The sequence below is a fragment of the Myotis davidii genome, unplaced genomic scaffold (genome assembly GCF_000327345.1).
Source record: "Myotis davidii unplaced genomic scaffold, ASM32734v1 scaffold866, whole genome shotgun sequence".
Lineage (NCBI taxonomy): Eukaryota > Metazoa > Chordata > Mammalia > Chiroptera > Vespertilionidae > Myotis > Myotis davidii.
This window is the reverse complement of record NW_006297145.1, coordinates 486,156-507,663: the sequence shown is the minus strand read 5'-3', so window position 1 is coordinate 507,663 and position 21,508 is coordinate 486,156. Positions and strand designations below refer to the sequence as shown.

At 46.0% G+C, this 21,508-nt stretch overlaps 1 protein-coding gene across 1 annotated transcript in view; it reads left to right on the top strand.

The window, feature by feature from the left end:
- The window catches only part of TNC (tenascin C), an 89,431-nt gene that overhangs the window by 52,506 nt on the left and 15,417 nt on the right, over positions 1-21,508 (top strand). The window contains exons 14-20 of the mRNA XM_015569899.1: positions 321-593; positions 2,860-3,132; positions 10,441-10,713; positions 12,235-12,507; positions 16,409-16,531; positions 17,599-17,742; positions 19,799-19,918. Of these exons, the coding sequence (XP_015425385.1) occupies positions 321-593; positions 2,860-3,132; positions 10,441-10,713; positions 12,235-12,507; positions 16,409-16,531; positions 17,599-17,742; positions 19,799-19,918 (1,479 nt within the window). The remainder of the gene's footprint in view (positions 1-320; positions 594-2,859; positions 3,133-10,440; positions 10,714-12,234; positions 12,508-16,408; positions 16,532-17,598; positions 17,743-19,798; positions 19,919-21,508) is intronic.

Genomic DNA, 21,508 nt, shown 5'->3' with positions numbered 1-21,508 from the left:
TCTTCCTGTATCCTGACCCACAATCCCACATTTTCCTGTGTTCTGGCTGTGCCTGCTTAGAGACCTCCCATTGGGTTGTGCAGTCGTCCAGATGGCATTGCCAACGCAGGGATGAACAATGCAGATGTTCCCCTTCTGCCCATTTATAACCGTTGTGGCCAGGTTACCACAGTTCAAATGGGAAATACCCAGAGACCAAGGATGACCACACACACACACACACAATTCTCTCATCCCTTTCTCTTCTCTGGGCTGGGGGACATTTGGTTTCCTCATTTTTGGTTTACAGAACTGACACACACCTATCTATCCTTCTTCAGAGGAGCTCCCCAAGCTGGGAGACTTAGCCGTGACCGAGGTGGGCTGGGATGGCCTCAAACTCAACTGGACCGCAGCTGACCAGGCCTATGAGCACTTTGTCATTCAGGTGCAGGAGGCCAACAAGGTGGAGGCAGCTCAGAACCTCACAGTGCCTGGCAGCCTGCGGGCTGTGGACATCCCGGGCCTCAAGGCTGCCACCCCTTATAGAGTTACCATCTACGGGGTGATCCGGGGCTATAGGACACCAGTGCTCTCCGCTGAGGCCTCCACAGGTATCTTCTCTCCATGTTGACGTTCTATCCCCAGGTTCCCTGCTTTCTCTCCGAGCGATCAGGGAGTCAGCTTCTTTCCATGTCTGAATCCCTTCCCTGGCCCCTTAGCTGCCGGCTGTGCATGGTCAGCAACCTCCTGGGGCTGTGCCTTGGTCCAGATGCCTTTGCATCCCTACAATGAGCAATACAGATGTTGCCTTTTCTTACCTTCAGCTTCCAGCCTACCCCAGACTTTATCTAATTCTACAACACATCTCTCGTCTCTATTGCATTCTTTCCAGTGCTTGGATATAACTAAAAGCCGACCCCTCCCATGTGTGAGTTATGGTGGAGCACAGATTACTTATTTTAGAGAGCCTTTTTGCTAGTTGGAAATTATCCTTTCCTATCCTGAACCCTGCAAGGGTATAAACACAGTCATTCTTGCATTTCAAAAAAATGTTTTAACTTAAATGTTTCTTTAAAATGCACTGAGTATAGGGACGAGGTGGCCGAGTGGTTAAGACGATGGACTGCTAAAATGCACTGAGTATAATAAGAGAACTGAATTACCCTCCTCTGGGGAATTCTCTCAGATACTGAGTCATTGTTAGAACATAAAATTAGCCAATAGCTAGACCAAAAAGGGAGAAAGAAAGTCACACGATTAGGACTGGAGACAGTACCAAAGAAAAAGCCATTCATTAACAGAAGTACACCCCGCAGCATCTGAAGCAAGGAATGTCCAGGCCATGAGTGTCAGGGACCTGGTGCCCTTTTGCTCTTTTAATCAAGAGTTGCGCCCTGGAGTGTTGGCCTTTGGATGGCACACTCCCAGCCTAGACCCAGGACGGTGCCTCACAGTCGGCTCATCAGTGACAAGGCGTCCAGGGTTTCCCACGAGCCTGCTTGTGCGCAGCCTTCCAGCATGTTTGCCATTGTTCACCTTCCTAAGGGCTGCCATTGCCTGGAAGCTCAGTAGAGGCTGTGTTGTTTGGTTTTGCATATGCCCCATTTTTAGATAATTATTGCAACAAAACTTTCATGCAAATCTTTATGTCCTAGTTCTATCAAAAATATAGCTCCACATTCTAGCCTCAGTCATTTTAGTAACTCTCGCTAAGATGCACATACAACACAGGCAACCACTGCATTAACGGGCCCTGAGATGCCTCAATAGTGCCACCTCAGCTGCTCTGGATGGACCTGAGGCTCACTTCATCTCACATCCACAGACCATCCTCCTCAGAAGGCAGAGCAGTCGCCCTCCGCTTCTGATCTTTTCCTGCAGATCTTGTGGTTTAGATGTTCTTCGTATTTTTACGGTTGTTTTTCTTTTCAGTGACAACAACGTTCTTGCTTCTGATGAGTCAGTACGGGGGGGAGGGGGGGGATCATAATTCCATCTGCTCTGTGTTTCACCAAATCCGCTGGGATGGGAAGGCCCTCTCCTTCCTTGCCAGGGAGACAGTATTAGCTTTTCAATCCCCGCTCCTGCCTGCCCTCCGCATGGGTTATTCCTGTTACTCAGAAAAGCTTGGGCAGGACCACCTCCAAGACAAAATGTTATTTCTTGCCTTGGCTCTTGTCTCCTCGTTGGCAATGCTATACTAGCCTTCTTGGCCCACATAGAAAGCAGTTAAGAGAGGACAAGCTATTTTAACAGACTGTGAGAACGGCTGGCCCTTGTCAGAAGGATAAAGAAAGTCCTAAGAATGGCACTGACACATTGCCAATTTCCTTCTAGTCACAAAATCAGAAGCCTCCAGGTACCATCTTGGGAGGGTAATGGCGTCAGAATTGTTTAGTCTTCATTTGAATAGATGGGAGCTCCCTCAAAGCAAAGGGCGCCTGCAGTAACTTGGTCTCCTGAGTGCAAATCCGGAGCCGGGAAGCTGCCAACACTCCTATCTTTTGACCGATGGCCAGCATCCCTGAGGTGGGGCTCCTGGGAGCGTCTGGACTTAGGCACAGCAGGTCCAGCCCCAGTCATTCAGCATGTTTCTCACGCTCCAGATCCGGCAGCCTGGCCATGTGGGGCAGCTCCAGAGCGGGGAACTCTAACTGCCGTATCTTCCTTTTTGTATTTTTCTTTTAACAATGCCCCTCCCTTTCCTCCCTCATGGGCGCTGATTGGTAACACTGCTGCATTTCACCATAACCCTCAGGTATCAGATCTTTCTACCCAACTGCAGTTCTATTAACAATCTCAACCTTAAAACACAGCCAAATGGTTAACTCAAATTTATTTGTTTCTTCTCTCCAACCCCCCCCCCCTTTTTTTCAGCCGGAGAACCTGAAATTGGAAACTTAAATGTTTCCAACATAACCCCTGAGAGCTTCAATCTGTCCTGGACAGCTACTGATGGCGCCTTCAAGACCTTTACCATTGAAATTATTGATTCCAATAGGTTACTGGAGACGGTGCAATACAAAATTTCTGGTGCTGCACGAACTGCCTACATCTCAGGGCTCCGCCCTAGTAATGATTTTATTGTCTACCTCTCTGGACTTGCTCCCGGCATCCGGACCCAAACCATCAATGTCACAGTCACCACAGGTACACGTGCACACTCCCATGTCTAACACCCTCTCTCTCCAGGGTCTTCCTTGCAGGGTGCAGCCACTCCTGGCCCATTGACCCGCGAGCCACAGTGCAGTGACTCCTCCATGATGCCAGGCTCAAGGTTATTTAACAAAACTCTCTTCCAACAGCGGCCCAAGTGGTGCATTCGCCTTGCCTGTGTTATCACTGACCAGCACATTTACAAAGTAAAATGTATTTTGGTCCAGATTGCCATATAGAATCTGGAGAAAAGCATTTTCACCTTCAGCAACAAATCAAAAAATACCCATAATGAGCATTGTCCCTGAGTTGGCATGACATCCACATCCATCAAAGAGGTCTTAAAATCATTTTTGTTATCCTAGTGTCTTTCTCTTCCTAGTGCCTTTGACCTCTTAATACCCAAACATCCTGATGATTTCATGAAATTGTGATGGTGCTACTTTTTTAATTGGGAAAACAGTGAGAAAGAGCAGGTTCCTCATCAGACGCATGCAGAGGAAACCATGCCATTCAGAACACCCCAATTCCAATGCTACCTCTAAGAGAAAAGACCAGAACATGCTGTCTGGCCCCCAGAGCAGCAAATGGTAGATGGCAAACACAGAAGTAAGATAGTCATGTTTCAACCAGGAGCTTGCTTAGCAGAAGAGAAATGGCTCTCACTTTAAATCCGTAGTGCCCATGACACACTCGACCGCAGGTGTCCCATGGTGTGTCGCAAAATAAATGAACTTGGAAAGGAGAGCCTTTTCCATTCAAAATAGCATCCTCAGCACATTGGGGGACAATGCCTTCTCTTGACAGATAACGTAAGACATCACAAACTGGAAAAAAACGTTATTTGTGGAATAAGCTTAGGAGAATTTCTTCTTATGGTTCCCAATCTCATTCTGGAGAATTCAAGAGGGCAAAGTGTAAAACTTCACGGTTTAGTCGTATGTGTTTTGATTTGGACCCTGTGAGAGCGTTTCTGATTGACACACTTTCCTATTTTTTTTCCTCCTCGATTTGTAGCCAAAGCTCCCCTTAGCCAGCTCACTCTCTCACATGTGACCTAGGGCAGTGTGTCCCTCTCGTAGAAAGCTGGGAGTCTGCCTTTGAGGGGTCCTCAAACTGCAGCCTGCCGAAAACATTTATCCGGCCTGCCGGGTGATTTTGCCACCACTGTGTGCATAGGAATTTGTTCATAGTTTTTTTTTTTAAACTATAGTCTGGCCCTCCAACGGCCTGAGGGACAGTGAACTGGCCCCGTTTAAAAAGTTTGAGGGCCCCTGAGTTAGGCATTCGGACCACCTCCGAGGACCGTGGAACATTCTGTGTCCTGCATCTGTCATCACCGCCCTCGGAGCTCCTTCCAATTACCCTGCCCACTTTCCTGGGCTGATGGGCGAGCAGCGTGCGCAGACCCTGGCGGTCCAACAACCACAGGCACTTCCTGTGACCAGTTCTTCACTCTCCTTGAACTTCCTTTGAGGAGCATCCCCCCAAAAATCATTCAGTCCCCATTTTTCATCCTTCTAGTTCTAGGTCTTTCTCAAAATGTGATAGAGCCACCCAGATCAAAACTTTAAATATAAAAAAATACTCTTACCCCCAGTTAAGGAACTTCAGTATCAACTGCAATTTCCTTAATATGCATTCATATCTGGAGTTGCTCTGTTTGGAAAGAGTTAACCTGACTGGCTTTGGGTGAATATCTAAACCATCTTTTCATCTGATCTTGAATAATCATTTCCAGTTCCTGCCATTATCATCTGCCTGTGGTCTTTCTAATCAAAGTTTGCCTGTGTCACATTCAAAAAGGTATGTGCATGCCGCCTCTGGTTCCTCACGTTTGCATACGCCTCTGGTCAGAAAGCTTGACATTCTTTTTCTCTCCACAAACATTTTAAAAGTAGCACCACTAACAGTCAGAGAAAAGACCCTAAAGCACACCCCAAGAATCATGTGAGAGGACCCAGTGGGCTCACCTTGTCCTTGAGCCTTCCCTGTGCCTGCATTCCCTACAGACTGCCCTTTTTTTGACATTTACTCGATCAAGCATGTTTTGTCATCCACTGAAATCTGTCACAAAGAGTTAGAGTCTCCCTCTCATCCATCATCTTGTCAGAATCTTGGTGCATGTGGTGAATATTCAGAGCAATTCAATTGGGGGAAATGTCTGTCTTTCCTGGAAGCAGACAGCATGTCAAGGCACTGTTCCGAAGGGTTAGACGTGGTGGGAGAAAAACGTCCCTGGCTTGCATGGAACACTACCTACCATTCTCTCTGTGTCTTTTCTTGCATCTCACTTTTCAGCTTGGTTGCACCCTTTGGGAGACAGCTGGCAGTAAGGAGACCTGGCAGCGAGGAGCCAGGCCTTACTCAGCATGTGATTGTGTTGGCACTGCCGGTCTCTGTCTGGTCGCATGAGTAGAGTCCTAGCGTGCATCCTTAATCCGGGAGGTTGCTTCCACAGCCAAATACAGGACAAACATCGAGTCCTGCTTGGAGGACTTTATCTTTTGTGGGAGGTTGCTTCCACAGCCAAATACAGGACAAACGGAGTCCTGCTTGGAGGACTTTATCTTTTGTGGGCTGAAGGAATCTTCCAGTGCTGTGGCTGCAAATTATGCCATCATTAACTTCTCAAGCTGGCTGCTAAGTAGGAAATTCTATGCCCTTGCCTAGGGCTACATTCCATTTCTGAGCCAGATCTTTTTTGTCCTGAGGGACTTTAGGGCATCAAGTTATGCTGTGCAGCTGTCCAGCTAAAGTTTATACAAATGAGTCCCCTCCTTCCTGCAAATATAGTAGCTGCAGCCAAACAACACCTAAGTCCAGGGGAGGATTGGTCTGCTTCCTCCCAACCCTAAATCCTCATCCTCGTATCTTACCTTCCAAGGCTGCTGCCTCTCTCAAAATACAGGCTGGTTGAACTTACTCTAGTGGTAGTAGTATTTGATAAATATGCATTTAGGAGACCAGACCATATGCATCCCAGTTGAAAGCAATGGTACAGGCCCCCTGCTTTAAAAATAAGTTGCTTTTATTCCTGATTGTCTAGATTTTAAGGGACAAGAGAAACTTAACCTCAGTGGAACCATCCACCTTTCCAGATTACCCACGAGGGGAATTTCCTAATCAGAAAAAGGCAACGCCCAACGTCAAGTTTCTCTCACGTTTGCATACACCAGGAATTTCTTAATGAAAGTCACTTCCACATTTAAAGCATTTGGGGTAAGATGTAGGTTTCCCTATGGCATATACCTTTGGGTTTCTAAGTACTGTTAAGAATGTCTCCTGAATGGATAGTAACCTTTAATGTGTACAATCCAAATAGATATACAGAAGACTGAGTAAGGAAACTTCAAAGTAGATTTTCTAAGGCACGTTCAATGGCACACCAGCTCCTTGAGATGTTCAAAGAATATCCCTCATAAAAGGTACCCATGAATCAATGTTTATGAGATGCTGGGCTAACCAAAATGAAGGTGTTTTTGTTGTTTATTTTTGAACCGAGCCAGCATTTCAGAGTCTTTAAAATGCAAATCCCTAGGGTGAGGTGTAGTCTTCTGTGTTTGCCATGTATACTTCACCAAGAAGCTGTCTTCTTGCAACAGCTTTCAGAGCTAAGGCCCCATTACAGCCTGTGTCCTTGACACCCTTTGCATTAATCCTGTGTACTGCTCTTGTGGCTTCTTTGCTTTTCTTCATACATGACTAGCAGATGCTCATGTCTACACTTAAAAAGAACGCAAATATGTGCCTGCCGATGAAGCAATGGAGCCTAATGTACTACCTTTCAGCAACTATTTGGAGGGCTGGATACTTCCATGTTCTGCGGCTATATTCTGAGAGGTCTACTGCTTCCTCTAATAATGTCTCTCCCTTTCTCTCTGCCCATGTTCCTTCTTCCTCTTCAGAGCCAGAGCCAGAGTTGGGCATGCTAGTTCTTAGCAATATTACTTCCGACAGCTTCCACGTGTCATGGACCGCTCCAGCTGGGCCCTTTGCAAAGATTGTTATCAATGTTAGTGATTCCCATGGGCTGCATGAGCCACAGCAAATCACAGTCTCAGGAGATGCTCAGCATGCTCACGTCACCGGCTTGGTGGAGAACACTGGCTATGACGTTAGTGTGACAGGGACCACCTGGGCAGGGGAACCTACCAGACCCCTCACTGCCTTTGTCATGACAGGTACTCATTCAAAGGTTCTCACTTTTCTGCTTAGAATTCTGAGGAGGGAAGGGGGGGAGGGGGGAGGTGAAAGACATTCTAAAGAGAAGTTGAACCCAAAACATAGTCTTTACTCCATATATGTGTCTAAATGGAGAGCAAAGAGGGATCTTATGCAGCCATGCGTAGGAACTTGAGACAATGAAGTCAACAGTATAAAACTTCCACGGATGTTTATGCTCAGTTTTATAGGCTGTCTGATCCACAGTGTGGAGATTCTGGCTAAAGAGCGACTTCTACATTAATGTGGCCTAGGGCAGGAATTGGTCCATAGATCATGCTATCTAAGGCAGGCAGACCATGACCTACCTGCCTCAGAAATATAATAATTTATCGTTTTCTTCTTAAAAAAATACTTCTTTAAAATTGACTTCATAACAGATTAATGAAGGATCAACCTAGGATAGTAGATAAATTCCAAGCTTAATTAAACCTTACCCATTCATTAAACTTGACTTAAAACTTCCCTTTGAGTTAAAGAAATACTTTTCTATTTCCTCTCCTGAGATCATCCTAAATCAGTGGCAAAGGCTGCAAATATTGTCAATTTACCAAATATCTAGTCTGAAAAAGAGGAGAATCAACTTTGCCATCCAGTTTTCACATTAAACCAGGGCCTTCCTAGGGTATAAACTGTGGTAAATAAGAGATGTTAATAAGTTCAAATAAGTATTGAATTGGATGCAACATAGTCCTACAAGAGCGAGGATTTTGAGACCAGGCCTGAGTGGTTCCTAAAGCTCTCCCGTATCTTCTGAGTTATATAACCTCATCTAGTTCTTAACAGCCTGAACTCCAGTTTCCTTTTTTAAAAAAAATATATTTTATTGATTTTTTACAGAGAGGAAGGGAGAGAGATAGAGAGTTAGAAACATCGATCAGCTGCCTCCTGCACATCTCCTACTAGGGATGTGCCCGCAACCAAGGTACATGCCCTTGACCGGAATCGAACCTGGGACCTTTCAGTCCACAGGCACACGTGCTATCCTCTGAGCCAAACCGGTTTCGGCAAACCCCAGTTTCCTTATGTATGGGGAGAGGATACCACAGGGCCCACTGGCAGCCTTGTCACGGAACTAAGTGGCCATGATGAGATTTAACTGCCTGGCACCCATTTCACAGATGCCGGGTCCTCTCTGCTTTCTCCCAACACTACGAGGAAAGTGGTGATCTTAAAATAAGTGCTAAACCTAGACAGAAACAAAGACCCGTGCAATCTGGACTTCTCTATTATTTTAAAGAGAATCCCAGACATGTTTTAATGTGAGATTAAAAAAGTGGTTATATATTCTGTCCCACTATCTAATGTAAATCCAATCCATCATATGGTCTCCAAACACAGATTATGGTACCTGCTTAGTGGGGCATGGGGGGCAGGCAGGGAGGCAGGGGTAGCTATGACATGAGAATCCCACTGCCCAGGAGGGGAGGAATGGCCAGCCACAGGTCCCGTCAGGCCCTGACTTGTAGCCCCTTGAAGGACCTCCCACAGAACAGAGAGAAGAGAAGGAGATAAGGAAAGCTGGCTTTGGGAATCCTAGATCCAGTTACAGCATTGTCTCAGCTAATCCTTGAAGAGAAAAGACTGCATTTGAAAAGAAGTATATTTTAATAAGGGGGAGAGGGGGCAGGGCAGGGCTCCAATACAGGGACTACAAATAACAGGCCTTTGATGGACTAATTAGCCCGCACGCCCTCCTTTTCATCAGAATGCACTGCTTTGACAGCGTGGAGGTGCAAAGAGGCAGTTCTCAAAGCGAGGCGCCGCTTGTCTAAACAAGACTCAGCCACGGAATTTGAGCCCCTTGTCTTACCGACAAGGAAGCTTGTTTGCACAGTCCATGTGATTTCATCTTTGCCTTTGATAGAGTTATGATTCTGGGGAGATCTTTACGTGTTAAAAAAAAATGTCTCAAAATAAACACCAAGTGTTTCAACATAAGTTCAGAAAAGTCCAAGCCACAGTAAAATTTCAGTCTCTGCTTAGGGGATGAGGGCATTTATTTACTTGTTCATTCACTCACCAAGCACTTCTTTTTAAAACATTTTTCTTTACATCCCATGGATTAGACTGTGGGCATTAGTGTAGCGGTCATTTATCTCTTTTAAAGTTTCCATTTAGCTGCAGTGAAAAAGAAGGTTCTAAACTAGACGCAGCTAAAGCAGCCTTGGCCGTGGAATTCCCAGGCCCATGCCCCTCTGGTAAAAAATAAATACACTCACCATTATTGTTTTGCTGGAGGGGAGGCTTTGGGCCTTCACTAATCCTGCTTATGCCTCGGGACTTGCCAGCACTTGGGCTGACTAATTAGATGTTGGCTAAGGGGGTGGAAAGAACATTGAACTTGGAGTGTGATGACCTGGGTTGGATCTTAGCTGAGCCACCTAGTAGATACGTGATCTTGGACAAGTCAATGACCTCTCTGTTTCTTCAGATGTTATGGGGAGGGAAGTATTGACAGAAACTCAGCTGTTAAAAGCTCACTCCTCTTGGGAATCCCAGTGTGTGGAAAGATCCCTTGGCACCTAAAAAGTAAGAGTGCCCGGGATGCAGATGTTTGGTGAATGAATGAACAAATGAGGCTAACAGAACGTACTGAAGATCCAGACATGTCCTTATTTCCTACTTTTATCCAGAAAAACAAACATCAAAGGAATTAGCAAGTCTTAGTATTCTTTACTGGCCATAACCATAAAAATCTTACTTCCTCCTTTTTTCTCAACTTGTGAGTATGTGTCACTAATTGGCCTAATCAACTTGATTCATGGCCATTGGAATCAGACACTCCTAAAAGACCTTGCTCTATCACATACTTAGCTAGGTGAGTTGGCAAAGCCAATCAATCTCTTTGAAGCTCAATTTTCTTACCACTATAATGCAAATAATATCTACCTCATAGGCTTCTTATGAGATTACACAAGATACCATCATCTGGCATCTAAACTCCTGACATGCATTTGCTGAGCATGTAATACATGTACTGGTTGACGGGGTATCTGCAGTGTTTGCGGAGACTTGTGCTGTCTGGCGGAGTCAGTGCTGCTAACCTGAGTTCCTTTCACTCCTCCCTTCTTTCAGAGGCTCTGCCCCTTCTGGAAAACCTAACCATTTCCGACATTAATCCCTACGGGTTCACAGTTTCCTGGATGGCATCGGAGAATGCCTTTGACAGCTTCCTAGTAACGGTGGTGGATTCAGGGAAGCTGCTGGATCCCCAGGAATTCACACTTTCAGGAACCCAAAGGAAGCTGGAGCTCAGAGGCCTCATAACCGGCATTGGCTATGAGGTTGTGGTCTCTGGCTTCACCCAAGGGCACCAAACCAAGCCCTTGAGGGCTGAGATTATTACAGGTATTTTGATTCAAGTGAGCCATTTCCTTCCCTTCCTGGTTTCCTACCATGTAATCTATGTACCGGATCACCATGGTTTTAACATCCTTGTCCATGTGCTCTACTTAATCCATAATGTGGCCTGTTCTTTTATGTCCCCCACCCCACGTTCTCCCTCGTCGTATGTCTCTAATGAGCACTCCCCTTCTCCCACTCCAGAAATGAGATGTTTCCAAATTTTTCCACTTGGTGTTCCAAATCCTTTAGACCATGACTTATCCCTAGCTCTTCTGTGTTTACTCCATATCACCTTCCCCATGCTCATCCTGGCTGGTTCCCAGCTACATTCCAGCCTTCTCAGAGGAAATATACCAATGAGTATATTTCAGAAACTTACACTTACCATCTCCAAGGTTCAACTATAATCTTGACAAACTTACCAGGTGGGCTCGTCATTGGAAAACCAATTACCAACTTGTTATCTTGGTATTCACTAATATCATAGATAGTCTTCAACACAGACTAAATCCATAATTTTCTCAAGACTAGTCATTCCTAGAAAAGTAGGGCATTAACAACATTAACATTCAAAAATCTGTGTTTCCCAAAGTCTTTCTAGAGCTTACTACTTCTGTAGAATTTTTCAAGCCCCACTTGGTGAAACCATGTTTAAGTAAGTTTCGGAAACACTGACTTAAAATAGGATCCTTGACCACAAGGCTTCACAGAACATCCAAATGTGCATGTGTCTCTCCAAGAGAGGCTGATTCAGGTAGTATTTCCCAAGCTTCTTGGATGGTGGGTACCTTTTAAGGAAGATTCAACAGGAATAGTGTGCTGTGAGTACACTTTGGGAAACTCAGCTGTAGATTTATCTTGACATTGAGTTTTGTCTAGTTCAGGCAATCCCAGATAATACCTTACATCCAAAGTATCTAGCACAAGAGGTTCCAAGCCTTAGTTCTACCAGCTTAACACGTATCTAATGGTTAAAGCAAGCGAGTCAAGAGTAGGAGCCTTCAGTAAAACTGCTCCAAGAAAAAAGCCAAAAGATCATAACATTTACATCATTTTAAAAGCCATTTTGCTCATGATCAAGGGAAATATAATCAGCGGTATCATCATAGGCAGCTCTACAGATCGTTAAAGCTGGTTTATTTGTCTTTTCAAAAAGAAAAGAAAAAGATCTCACAGAGGAGGATGGGCACTCAGCCACTGGAAGACAGAGAGCAAATGTAAACAAGTTCCTGGCTTTGAACTTGTTTAATAACGCAGGGGAGGGGCCAATGCTGAGTCCAGATGTGGATTTATAGGATTGCTGTTAGACAAAACTCACATATGCAAGCATCCACTCAGTTTGTATTAAATGTGTCAAGACCATCTTTTCCTTCTCCTAGGCCTGCTAGACTTGCTCATGTTGAATGATTTTCCTTTCCATCTCTCAGGACATCACTGCATAGTGACATCCCCCTTGGAGAGACGATGACACATACTGATAAATGATGTTTTCTTTCCTCCTACCACCATTTTCTCCCCTTCTAGAAGCCGAGCCAGAAGTCGACAACCTTCTGGTTTCAGATGCCACCCCAGACGGATTCCGTCTGTCCTGGACAGCTGATGAAGGGGTCTTCGACAGTTTTGTTCTCAAAATCAGAGACACCAAAAAGCAGTCTGAGCCACTGGAAATAACCCTCCTTGCCCCCGAACGTACCAGGGACATAACGGGTCTCAGAGAGGCCACCGCCTACGAAATTGAGCTCTATGGAATAAGCAGTGGAAGGCGATCCCAGCCAGTCAGTGCTATAGCAACCACAGGTACCGTACAGAAACAGGAGAGGATGGAGCCGAGTCCCCACCTGGGGGCTTCTCCTCCCAGGGCTGGGAAATCACAGGGGTTTTGGGCGAGACAAGCTCGAGTTCAGATCCTGGCTCTCTTGATTACCGAAGGGGTGACTGTGGGTAATTTGGCTAAGTCTTTACACAAATAGAGTCTGATGCCATTTAATTAATGGCGTTGTGAGGATTAAATGAGATAATTCATGAAAAGCTCAAAGCAGAGGGCTGGCACATAGCAAAGGCTCAGCAAATGAGATATATTTACATATTCATTATCATTACTACATCATTATCACTACAATGATTGCATTTTTATCCATTCCAAAGACTTCTCCTTCTACCTATTATCTCATCATTTTTTACCCAGAGATACACTTCCTGATTCTTTGGTCAAATGTTAAAACTATACTCTGCAAGGATAATGGGGAATAGTACCTTCACCTATAAAAATTAGTATGTATAAAGTGCATGTGTGAATGATCAGTACTGTGAACAGGAGGGAAGGAGGAAGCTGGCAAGGTTAGGAGCTGCTCTTCAGGAAGCTTGCTGGTTTTATTTGATACTTACAGCAGCTTTAAAAGGCACAAGAGGGGGAAATGAAAACCACTTTCCATACGAGTTGTTTCAAAGAGAATAAAGGAAGATGGTTACTAGCATGACTTTTTATTATAATTATAATATGAAAACTAAGAAGGCTCTTTAGAAGGAAAAGGAAAGACCTACCGCAGGTGGGTGAATTCCTTCTCAGGACTGAGGGGAATGGAGCATAGAGATGGCTGTTGAAAGAGGAAGCAGAGGGAAAGATTCACAAAACCACAGAAGTGATCTGAGAGACCAGAGAACTGATGTAGTCCAGCCTCTTCTGGTTGTGCATCTCGTGAAATATCTGAGGCCCAGAAAGCGATTAGTCTAAGGTCACACGGTCAAATTGGGGGTAGACCCAAATTCCAACTTATTTTAATACTATTAACCATAAGCAGGCTGGATGACAGATAATCAATGACTATACAGGGGTGGGCAAAGTAGGTTCACAGTTGTGAGTACAGAAACAACAGTTTATTCTTGCAATATTATTTATTATTATATTATTAAACATACACACAACTGTGAACCTACTTTTGTCCACCCCGTATATACTTGCCATCTCTGACAGGCATGGGGTGTAACACTGGCCCAAACCTTCTCTTTACCAGAGATGGTATTTTGCGATGTAAAGTTTCAGGGCCTATTGAGCTCCAAGAAGCCCCTATAGAAATCACAACCAATATTTGTACATGTGGAAGAAATGCTGAATCTAGGCAGCCATTTAGCCAAGGGAGAAAGCCCATTCCTTATTAACAAGGACACCCCACACCCGGGTTGTGGATCTGTGTCTCCTTCCTCCCCCCAACCCCGCCTGTGGCTGTCCATAAAACAAGTGTAGATCAGAGGCAGAGCCTGGTTTTGACCTTGGTTTATAAACACTGTTTCTCAAAGTTTACTTCGGATTGCTGATTTTGTTTTGCTGGTCTTTTCTGGAGGTCCTGCAGTTCCAAAGCCAAAAGGAGAATGAATAATCATGATTTCTCTTAAATAACAAAAGAAAAGGCAGACCCTACTTTTTTTGGAAAGCCCTTGCTTTGATTTCTTTCTCTGGGGCCTTGTAGATCACAAAGAGAAGTGTGTGTGTGATTCTGTTCGTTGCTTACTAATAGATCTCAGAGAAATCACATACACCTTATTTACATAACTTAGGTTATGACTTGTGCACTCCTTCTAGCTGTCATTTCCTGCATTTACAATGGCGCCTCTTCCCTTGTGTGGTTTGAGACCCTCCTTCACTGCAGCCTCCCTTTGGGAGGTCCAGGGTTGCCCGGGGCTTCTTGCTTCTTTTTCCTCTGGGAAGTTCAATGCCAACATGCATCTGGGCACCAGCTTGGGGGGGGGGGGAAGAATAGACAGAAAATAGTTTAAATTCCAGTCACCAAGTAAAATGACTTTGCCATTCTTTTCTGGGGGTTCTTTAACTTGTCCCCTTTGGGGTCCCAGGCATGCACCCCCAAGGCCAATGGGGGTACTCAATGCCCCTTTTCCCAACTCACAGAATGTTCCTCTTCCCACTGCACCCCACTCTTCCCAGCCAAACAGCCTCTTAACTCCTCCACTCAGTTCTAGTTCAGGTGCATTTGAAACCACACACCTCGGCGCTGCAATGACATTGTGTCTGGGGCCTGGGTCAACGTGTCTGCAGAGACACTTGTTTGGCAGTCCTGCCTTCTATCTGACCCAGCTCTTCATGCGGAAGGAGACACGCTACAGTAACAAACAGCCGCCCACACTTAGGTAGGCCTGTGGTCCAAAAATACCACACACACTGACCCCGATATTCCACCATTACTGTGGATTCAGGAGTGCATGATGGACGAGGCTACTGATGCCTGTGGTTTCTAAGATAGACCGGATCACATAGCCACTTTCCAAGTGAGAACACTGGGGTCTAGCGAAGAAAGCTGTGGTCTCAAGATAAACCTTCTAAAACGGGCCAGGACCTGCATCAGTGAGGCCGGCAGGAGAGCCATAGTGCCTGAGCTTACACCTCAGCTGGTCTTGCCAACATCTTCCCTGGGGACTGCCTCAGAATCCAGGGTGGCCCATGGCAGAGTCACATGGGAAAGAAATGAAGGAAAGAGCGACCATGTTTACCGAGTTCTTGCTGCATGCCAGATATACCCGTTGTGTCTGTTTATCCTCAAACATTCCTGAAGGTAGGCACCTTTTATCACGGGACAGATGGAGCAATTGAGGCTCCCGGAAGTGAAGGGTCCTGCCCAGGCTGTCCAGGCAATCTGTGGTATTTGGACAATCAGATCATACAGGCTCCAGAGCTCTTGTGGTTTCCAAAGCTCTCCAGGAGAGGACAGCCCAAGGCAGCCGCAGAGTCTGAGGGTGGCTACCAGGTTGCAAGATGAAGCCGTGGGAGGAGAGAAAAGGACAGAAGTGGGGAGAGGGAAAAACACCCTCTCCAAAGCGGTCTGTGGGTTTCAGAACCTCATGATGAACATGGATTGGAGAGGGGAACAGATAGATGAAACGAGATCCCTGAAGACCTGAAAACTGTTTCCTGGATTCTCTGATGAAGCACGGTCTGCTAAAGAGGGCAGGAAGCCAAGCCAAAAAACACAGAGAAAAAGCCAAAGGACATGGGGTGTCAGGGAGGCACAGCTCTCCCACAGGTGGACCCAGTGTCCAGGGTGTTTGCCTTGGTGATGGGCCCAAGGTTCCTCCCCTGGCTCTCGACCTCCACCCAGTTCTGGGAATGGGTTTGCCGGGGTCAGTGTCCATGTGAACATCATTTCCAGAATCCTGGGGTTGCACTCAGTTCTGCTGCCCAGTCCTGGGCTCCAGAAAGGTCACACCAAAAGAATGTTCATTGGAAAACTGAGCCTTGGTTTCCTCCTATGTCAAATGGGTAACCGTACCTTCCTCTCAGGGCTTTCTGAGTCGGGGCTAACCCTTATCAGTTGCAAAGAACTATACAGTTGTCAAGTCTTGGTACCCTTTAATGAAAGGAGCTAGAAAGCCAAGATTTTTCAAAATGCTAAAATCCAGAATTAAAGGAGGGCGTATTACCCACACTTCCTTAGACATCAGTTGCGGGGCTAACATTCTCCCTGAATGAAACCAAGTGGAGTCTACAGCCCTGGGCCCTGTACCTGAATGAAAGGAGGGTTGTTCCTATCAAGTCATAACTTGACCACAAAGCACTACACTCTCCATCCTAAAGGCTTGGCCCAGACACAGTCGAGGGGCTGAATTTTTCTGGATAAGGAATCCAGGAAGCATCTTTGGTGAGCAAGGTAGTTAACTTTTCTGTGTTTCTCCTGTGTTTTCTCCGTGACAGCCATGGGCTCCCCAAAGGAAATTCTTTTCTCTGACATCACTGAAAATTCGGCTACTGTCAGCTGGATGGCGCCCACTGCGCAGGTGGAGAGCTTCAGGATTACCTATGTGCCCATTGCCGGAGGTAACAGACGGGGGAGGGGATGGGAGAAGGAGCCTGGAGGGTTTGGGTGGAATAGTAAAGAGATCATTCCTCTCCTCTCCTTCCCAGCATCATGGCCACCCTTATGCTTGAGGCCATCTGAATAGACTTCAAGGTCCTTAGAAGACACAACCTTGGGAGGGTCATTTTAGGAAGACACCTTCCAGCGCTCACCTTCTAACATCTCTGAGAAATGGGTCCCCAATATTGCGTCCACACAATGACCTCTCTCTGAGCACGCTCATCCGGAAAGCTGGTCATGACCTGGCTGTATGTGAGGTCTCACCCTTGGGTCTGTCTCTCAGGAAAGGACGGGAAGTTGTGACTCAGTAGAACTGGGAGTTCTCGTTTAGAGTACATGGGCTGTAACAGAGACCACGGAGGAAACACAGTCCAGTCTGTATAAAACCATCTGTCAGGTACTGAGCTCCCTGTTAGTGGCAGTGTATACAGAGAGAATGCTAGACAACCTCTTCAGAGGAATGCTATGCTGTAGCATCTCTGTGGGGAGTTTGGCCAGGTGATGTCCAAGCTCCTCACCAGCCCTGAAATTCTAAGAAATATAAATTTTGGACTTTTTAATAGCTATAGGAGTATAAACTTGACCATGACTGACTTCTTTTCTTAAAAGTCCTCGGCTAGTAAGGGAGCCTATTTATCCCTAACCTAAGACAATGGGGGTTAAATATATTAGTTATACATCACATAGTGAGTTTACCATATTCTCTCTGAGAAAAATTAATGAAATTTACTCAAAATGACAGCTCTCTACTGAACGGAAATTTGCCACTTTTAGCACATTGTGACCATGTTTTTCCTCTCCTGGCTTGGTTTTTGGCATCTGCTTGGATGGAAAAAAAAAAACATTATACAAAAAGTAAGAACTCTTCCCTTATGCCAGACGGTAGGAGCAAATGAGAAGTCAAGAAAATGGTGTTGGATAAAGATGCAGTGTCATTTCCAAGTTGGATACGCCCATTCGTGGCAGCAACAGTGAGTAGGTTTCAGTGAGGCTCAGCAGTCCCCATGTTGTTTTCACTGTGTTCCAGGTACGCCCTCCACGGTCACTGTGGATGGAACCAAGACTCAGACCAAGCTGACAACACTCTTACCAGGAGCCGAGTACCTTGTCAGCATCGTGGCCATGAAAGGCTTTGAGGAGAGCGAGCCCGTCTCAGGGACGTTCACCACAGGTGAGGCTCTCGCCTTCAGCATTATTGCTCGATGCTCAGCAGCCGGGAAATGTTTCTATTTAGAAAATCTTAGTGGGGAGTGGACTGGACTCGGAGCACCACAATCCTCATTTCTGATCCATCCCCAGCCTCTCACGGGCTGCGGATCCTTGACTTCATCCTTAACCTCGCTGGGCGTCCCATTCCTGGGACCATATGGAAGAAAAAGCACAAGTTTGGGAGTCATCCTGACCTGGGTTGAAATCTCAAGTCAACCACTTGTAGGTACATGAGCCGTCAGTTCATTTCTTTGGGCTCTACTTTCCTTCTCTGGGAAAAGGGTATAATTCTGCTTCCTTTGCTGTAAGGATCACATGGAACTATATAGGTAAAGCATCTGTAATATGATGACTTCGCACACTCAGCCTCCTCCCCTCCCTGGCCTGGTACTCCGGAATCACAAGAGATCTGCAATGGTGACAGCTGCAGGATAATTGCTCTCAACTGAGCAGCTACTATGTTCCAGGCACTGTTACTAATCCCTTTATGGTTGCACCATTAAAATGGCTGCTATCATTCCCATTTTACAGAGGAAACCACTGAGCCCCAGGGCCCTATAAATCATAAATGCTGGAAACAAATTTGAACTGAGGTCAGCCGCACTCCAAACTCTGCATTCTCCTAAAATAAAGGATCATTTTCCTATTATAACCTGATCTGGGCAACACACTGTACGGAGGGGAAATAATGACTTGCATTGAAGGAGAATGAAGTGGAAAATTTCTCTTCAGGCAGCCATGTCTCTAAACAATTGATCCTTTGATAGATGAGCAATTATCCAGCCTAATCCATTCAAGGATGCAAAGAATGGGCCTCGTAGAAGTTTTTAAAAATATCCTCATAGCCTCAAAGAGTTTATAATATGCAATTAAAACATCCCATCTGAACCCAGAGTCCTGTCCACCCTTATTTCCCCATCGAAATCTTTCATTCATGGATTCTCACAACAACACATGGCAAGAGCCAGATGCCTTTCTTCGTGAGGCCCCGTTGTCCTGGTCAGTGGCAGGCGGGTCTGAACAGGCCTGGTGAAGCAGGAAAGAACTTGGAGCGGACAGTGTGGGCCCCCCAAAGTACTCTGCCCTCCTGACTGGGAGGCCAGTCCTGGCATCTCTTGGGGCTCAGGCACATCATCTGCAAACGAGCTCCTGATGGTGGCCTCGGTGCTCCGGGCTGTGGTCCTGGAATAGTTGAGTGGTGAATGGGAACGCAGGAGGAGAGTCGTGCTGAGCTTGCTTTCTGAAAAAGCGGTGCTGGTAGCAACAGTGATCAGTCACATGGGCCCAGGCCCTGTGAATATCCATCCTTTCTTAGGACGAGTCACTTGGAGATCATGTCTACTTTATCATAAACTCTTTGAGACTATGATGATATCAAATAACTTTAATAGTCCATTAATAACACCCCCTAGCACATATCACACACTTTGCCTAGTTCATGCTTACAGCAGCCAGCCTTGGACGACTGAAGAAAGAGATGTTTGGAGAAGGGAAATGATGTAGGCCACACAGACCCTAGACAGAGAAGCCCAGGTAGAACACAGACCCCCAGCCTCCAGAGTCCAGGTCCATATCATCTACAAGCCATCTAATCAGGGCTCTCACTCAAAGCCCAGAAAAGCCTCGAACAGACTTCACTCCAAAAGTTCCCTCTGTTTTTGTAGGTTCTTTCCCTTGGGTTCTACCATGATGATAACCCTCATGTGTTTAGCCTTTCCATTTTATACAGCGTATCTCGACATATAACATCATATGACAATCAGAAGAACACTGAGGATACAGTCAGGCAGAATTACTATCCCCATTTTACAGATGGGGAAATAGAGACTGAAGGCCAGCAAGGAAAGAAGTTGTGACTCAAACCCAGGTCCCTTTGGCGCCAAGCCTAAGACTGAAAACTTTCCATGCAGCTGACACTGTGTCCCAAACCAGGAGTCGCAAGCAGCATAGACAGCTGTGGTCTGAGGTCCTACCCATGGCTGCTTATCTCTCTAACACATTACCGTCTCTCTCTGTAGCTCTGGACAGCCCATCTGGCCTGGTAACAGCCAATATCACCGACTCTGAAGCCTTGGCCATGTGGCAGCCAGCCATCGCCCCTGTGGACAGCTACATCATCTCCTACACAGGGGAGAGAGGTAAGCTTGTGTCCAAGGCCCTCCCCACTCTGAGGATGTCTGTTCTGCTGTAAACTCTCCCCATTCTCCCTTCTCTGGCCACATTCAGTAAAGGATGACAGAAATGCATGGGAGGCTGGGAAGGCCAGCAGTGCCCTTGTGGCTCTCAACTGCCACCTCAGAACAGGGGCTGGGGATAGGTGTGGAGGGGCCTGGTCAGGGGGAGGCAAGGAGGCCCTGCCCATATTCCTCTGCTTGTTGCCAAGTGAAAAAGCTTCCATGTTGTAGTTACGTCAAGGGAATCCAGTAGGCATTTAAGAAAAACAAAATGGACCACCCGAGCCTGTCCATGCTTCCCCAGCCTGTCCTCCTCTCCTGCGAGGGTCTCCCCCTGTAGGCATGAGCACCCTCCCTAGGAAGCAGCTCTCATCTCTTACAAGGAAGGAGTTCAGACCTCACATCTTAAACAGGCTGTGTCGGGTGGCACTGGGGAGCCTGGGCTTCTCAGAGGCCTCGGGAAGCCAGGAGTAGCAAATTTGACTGTGAAATCCTTGTCTGTGCAAGCATTTCTGCTAATTTACTCAGTTTGCAAATTAAACACTTGTTTTGGGGCACTAGCACACAACCGCCAGAACATTAAACTCAAATCCAAATGAGAGGGGAAAGAAAGAGCAATAGATTCCTTTCCACTGAATGAACCCATACTTTTGTAATGAACTCCTCTAGGAAAAAGTGTTACTATTTTCATCTCAATGCAAATGCAAGTTTTATATCTGAGGGCTCAGTACTGTTTTACCTTCAGTGACAATAGGAGAAGGCACCATAATCTGTGTCCTAGGCCTCTGAGCATCTTAACTCAGACCCAGCAGCCACCTAAGAGAGTTCTTTGTGAGGGCAGAGCCTGGGGGATGAAGGGGAGGAGCAGTGTTTGCATTTATTCTTTTTAAAAATATATTTTTATTGATTTCTGAGAGGAAGGGAGAGGGAGAGAGACAGAAACATCAATGATGACAGAGGAACATCATTGATCAGCTGCCTCCTGCCTCTCCCCTACTGGGGATCGAGCCTGCAACCTGGGCATATGCCCTGACCGGGAATCGAACCGTGACCTCCTGGATCATGGGTCAACGCTCAACCACTGAGCCATAACTGCCAGGCTGTGTGTATTCTTTTTATTCTTCAAGTTGTAAATATTCTCTAAGCAGAGACTCTACAGAGTCTGAGAAGATGGTATTGTCGCAGCAAAAATATATCAGGGTACAGCTCAGAGAAATCACGGAAATGCTGGCTGCCTGGAAAAGGGCTTGGTCTAGGGCAGTGATGGCGAACCTGTGACACGCGTGTCAGAAGTGACACGCGAACTCGTTTTTTTGGTTGATTTTTCTTTGTTAAATGGCATTTAAATATATAAAATAAATATCAAAAATATAAGTCTTTGTTTTACTATGGTTGCAAATATCAAAAAATTTCTTTATGTGACACGGCACCAGAGTTAAGTTAGGGTTTTTCAAAATGCTGGCATGCCGAGCTCAAAAGGTTCGCCATCACTGGTCTAGGGGGTGGCGTGGGAGGTTCATACATGTTGTGGTAGGGTGACCACCTCTACCAATT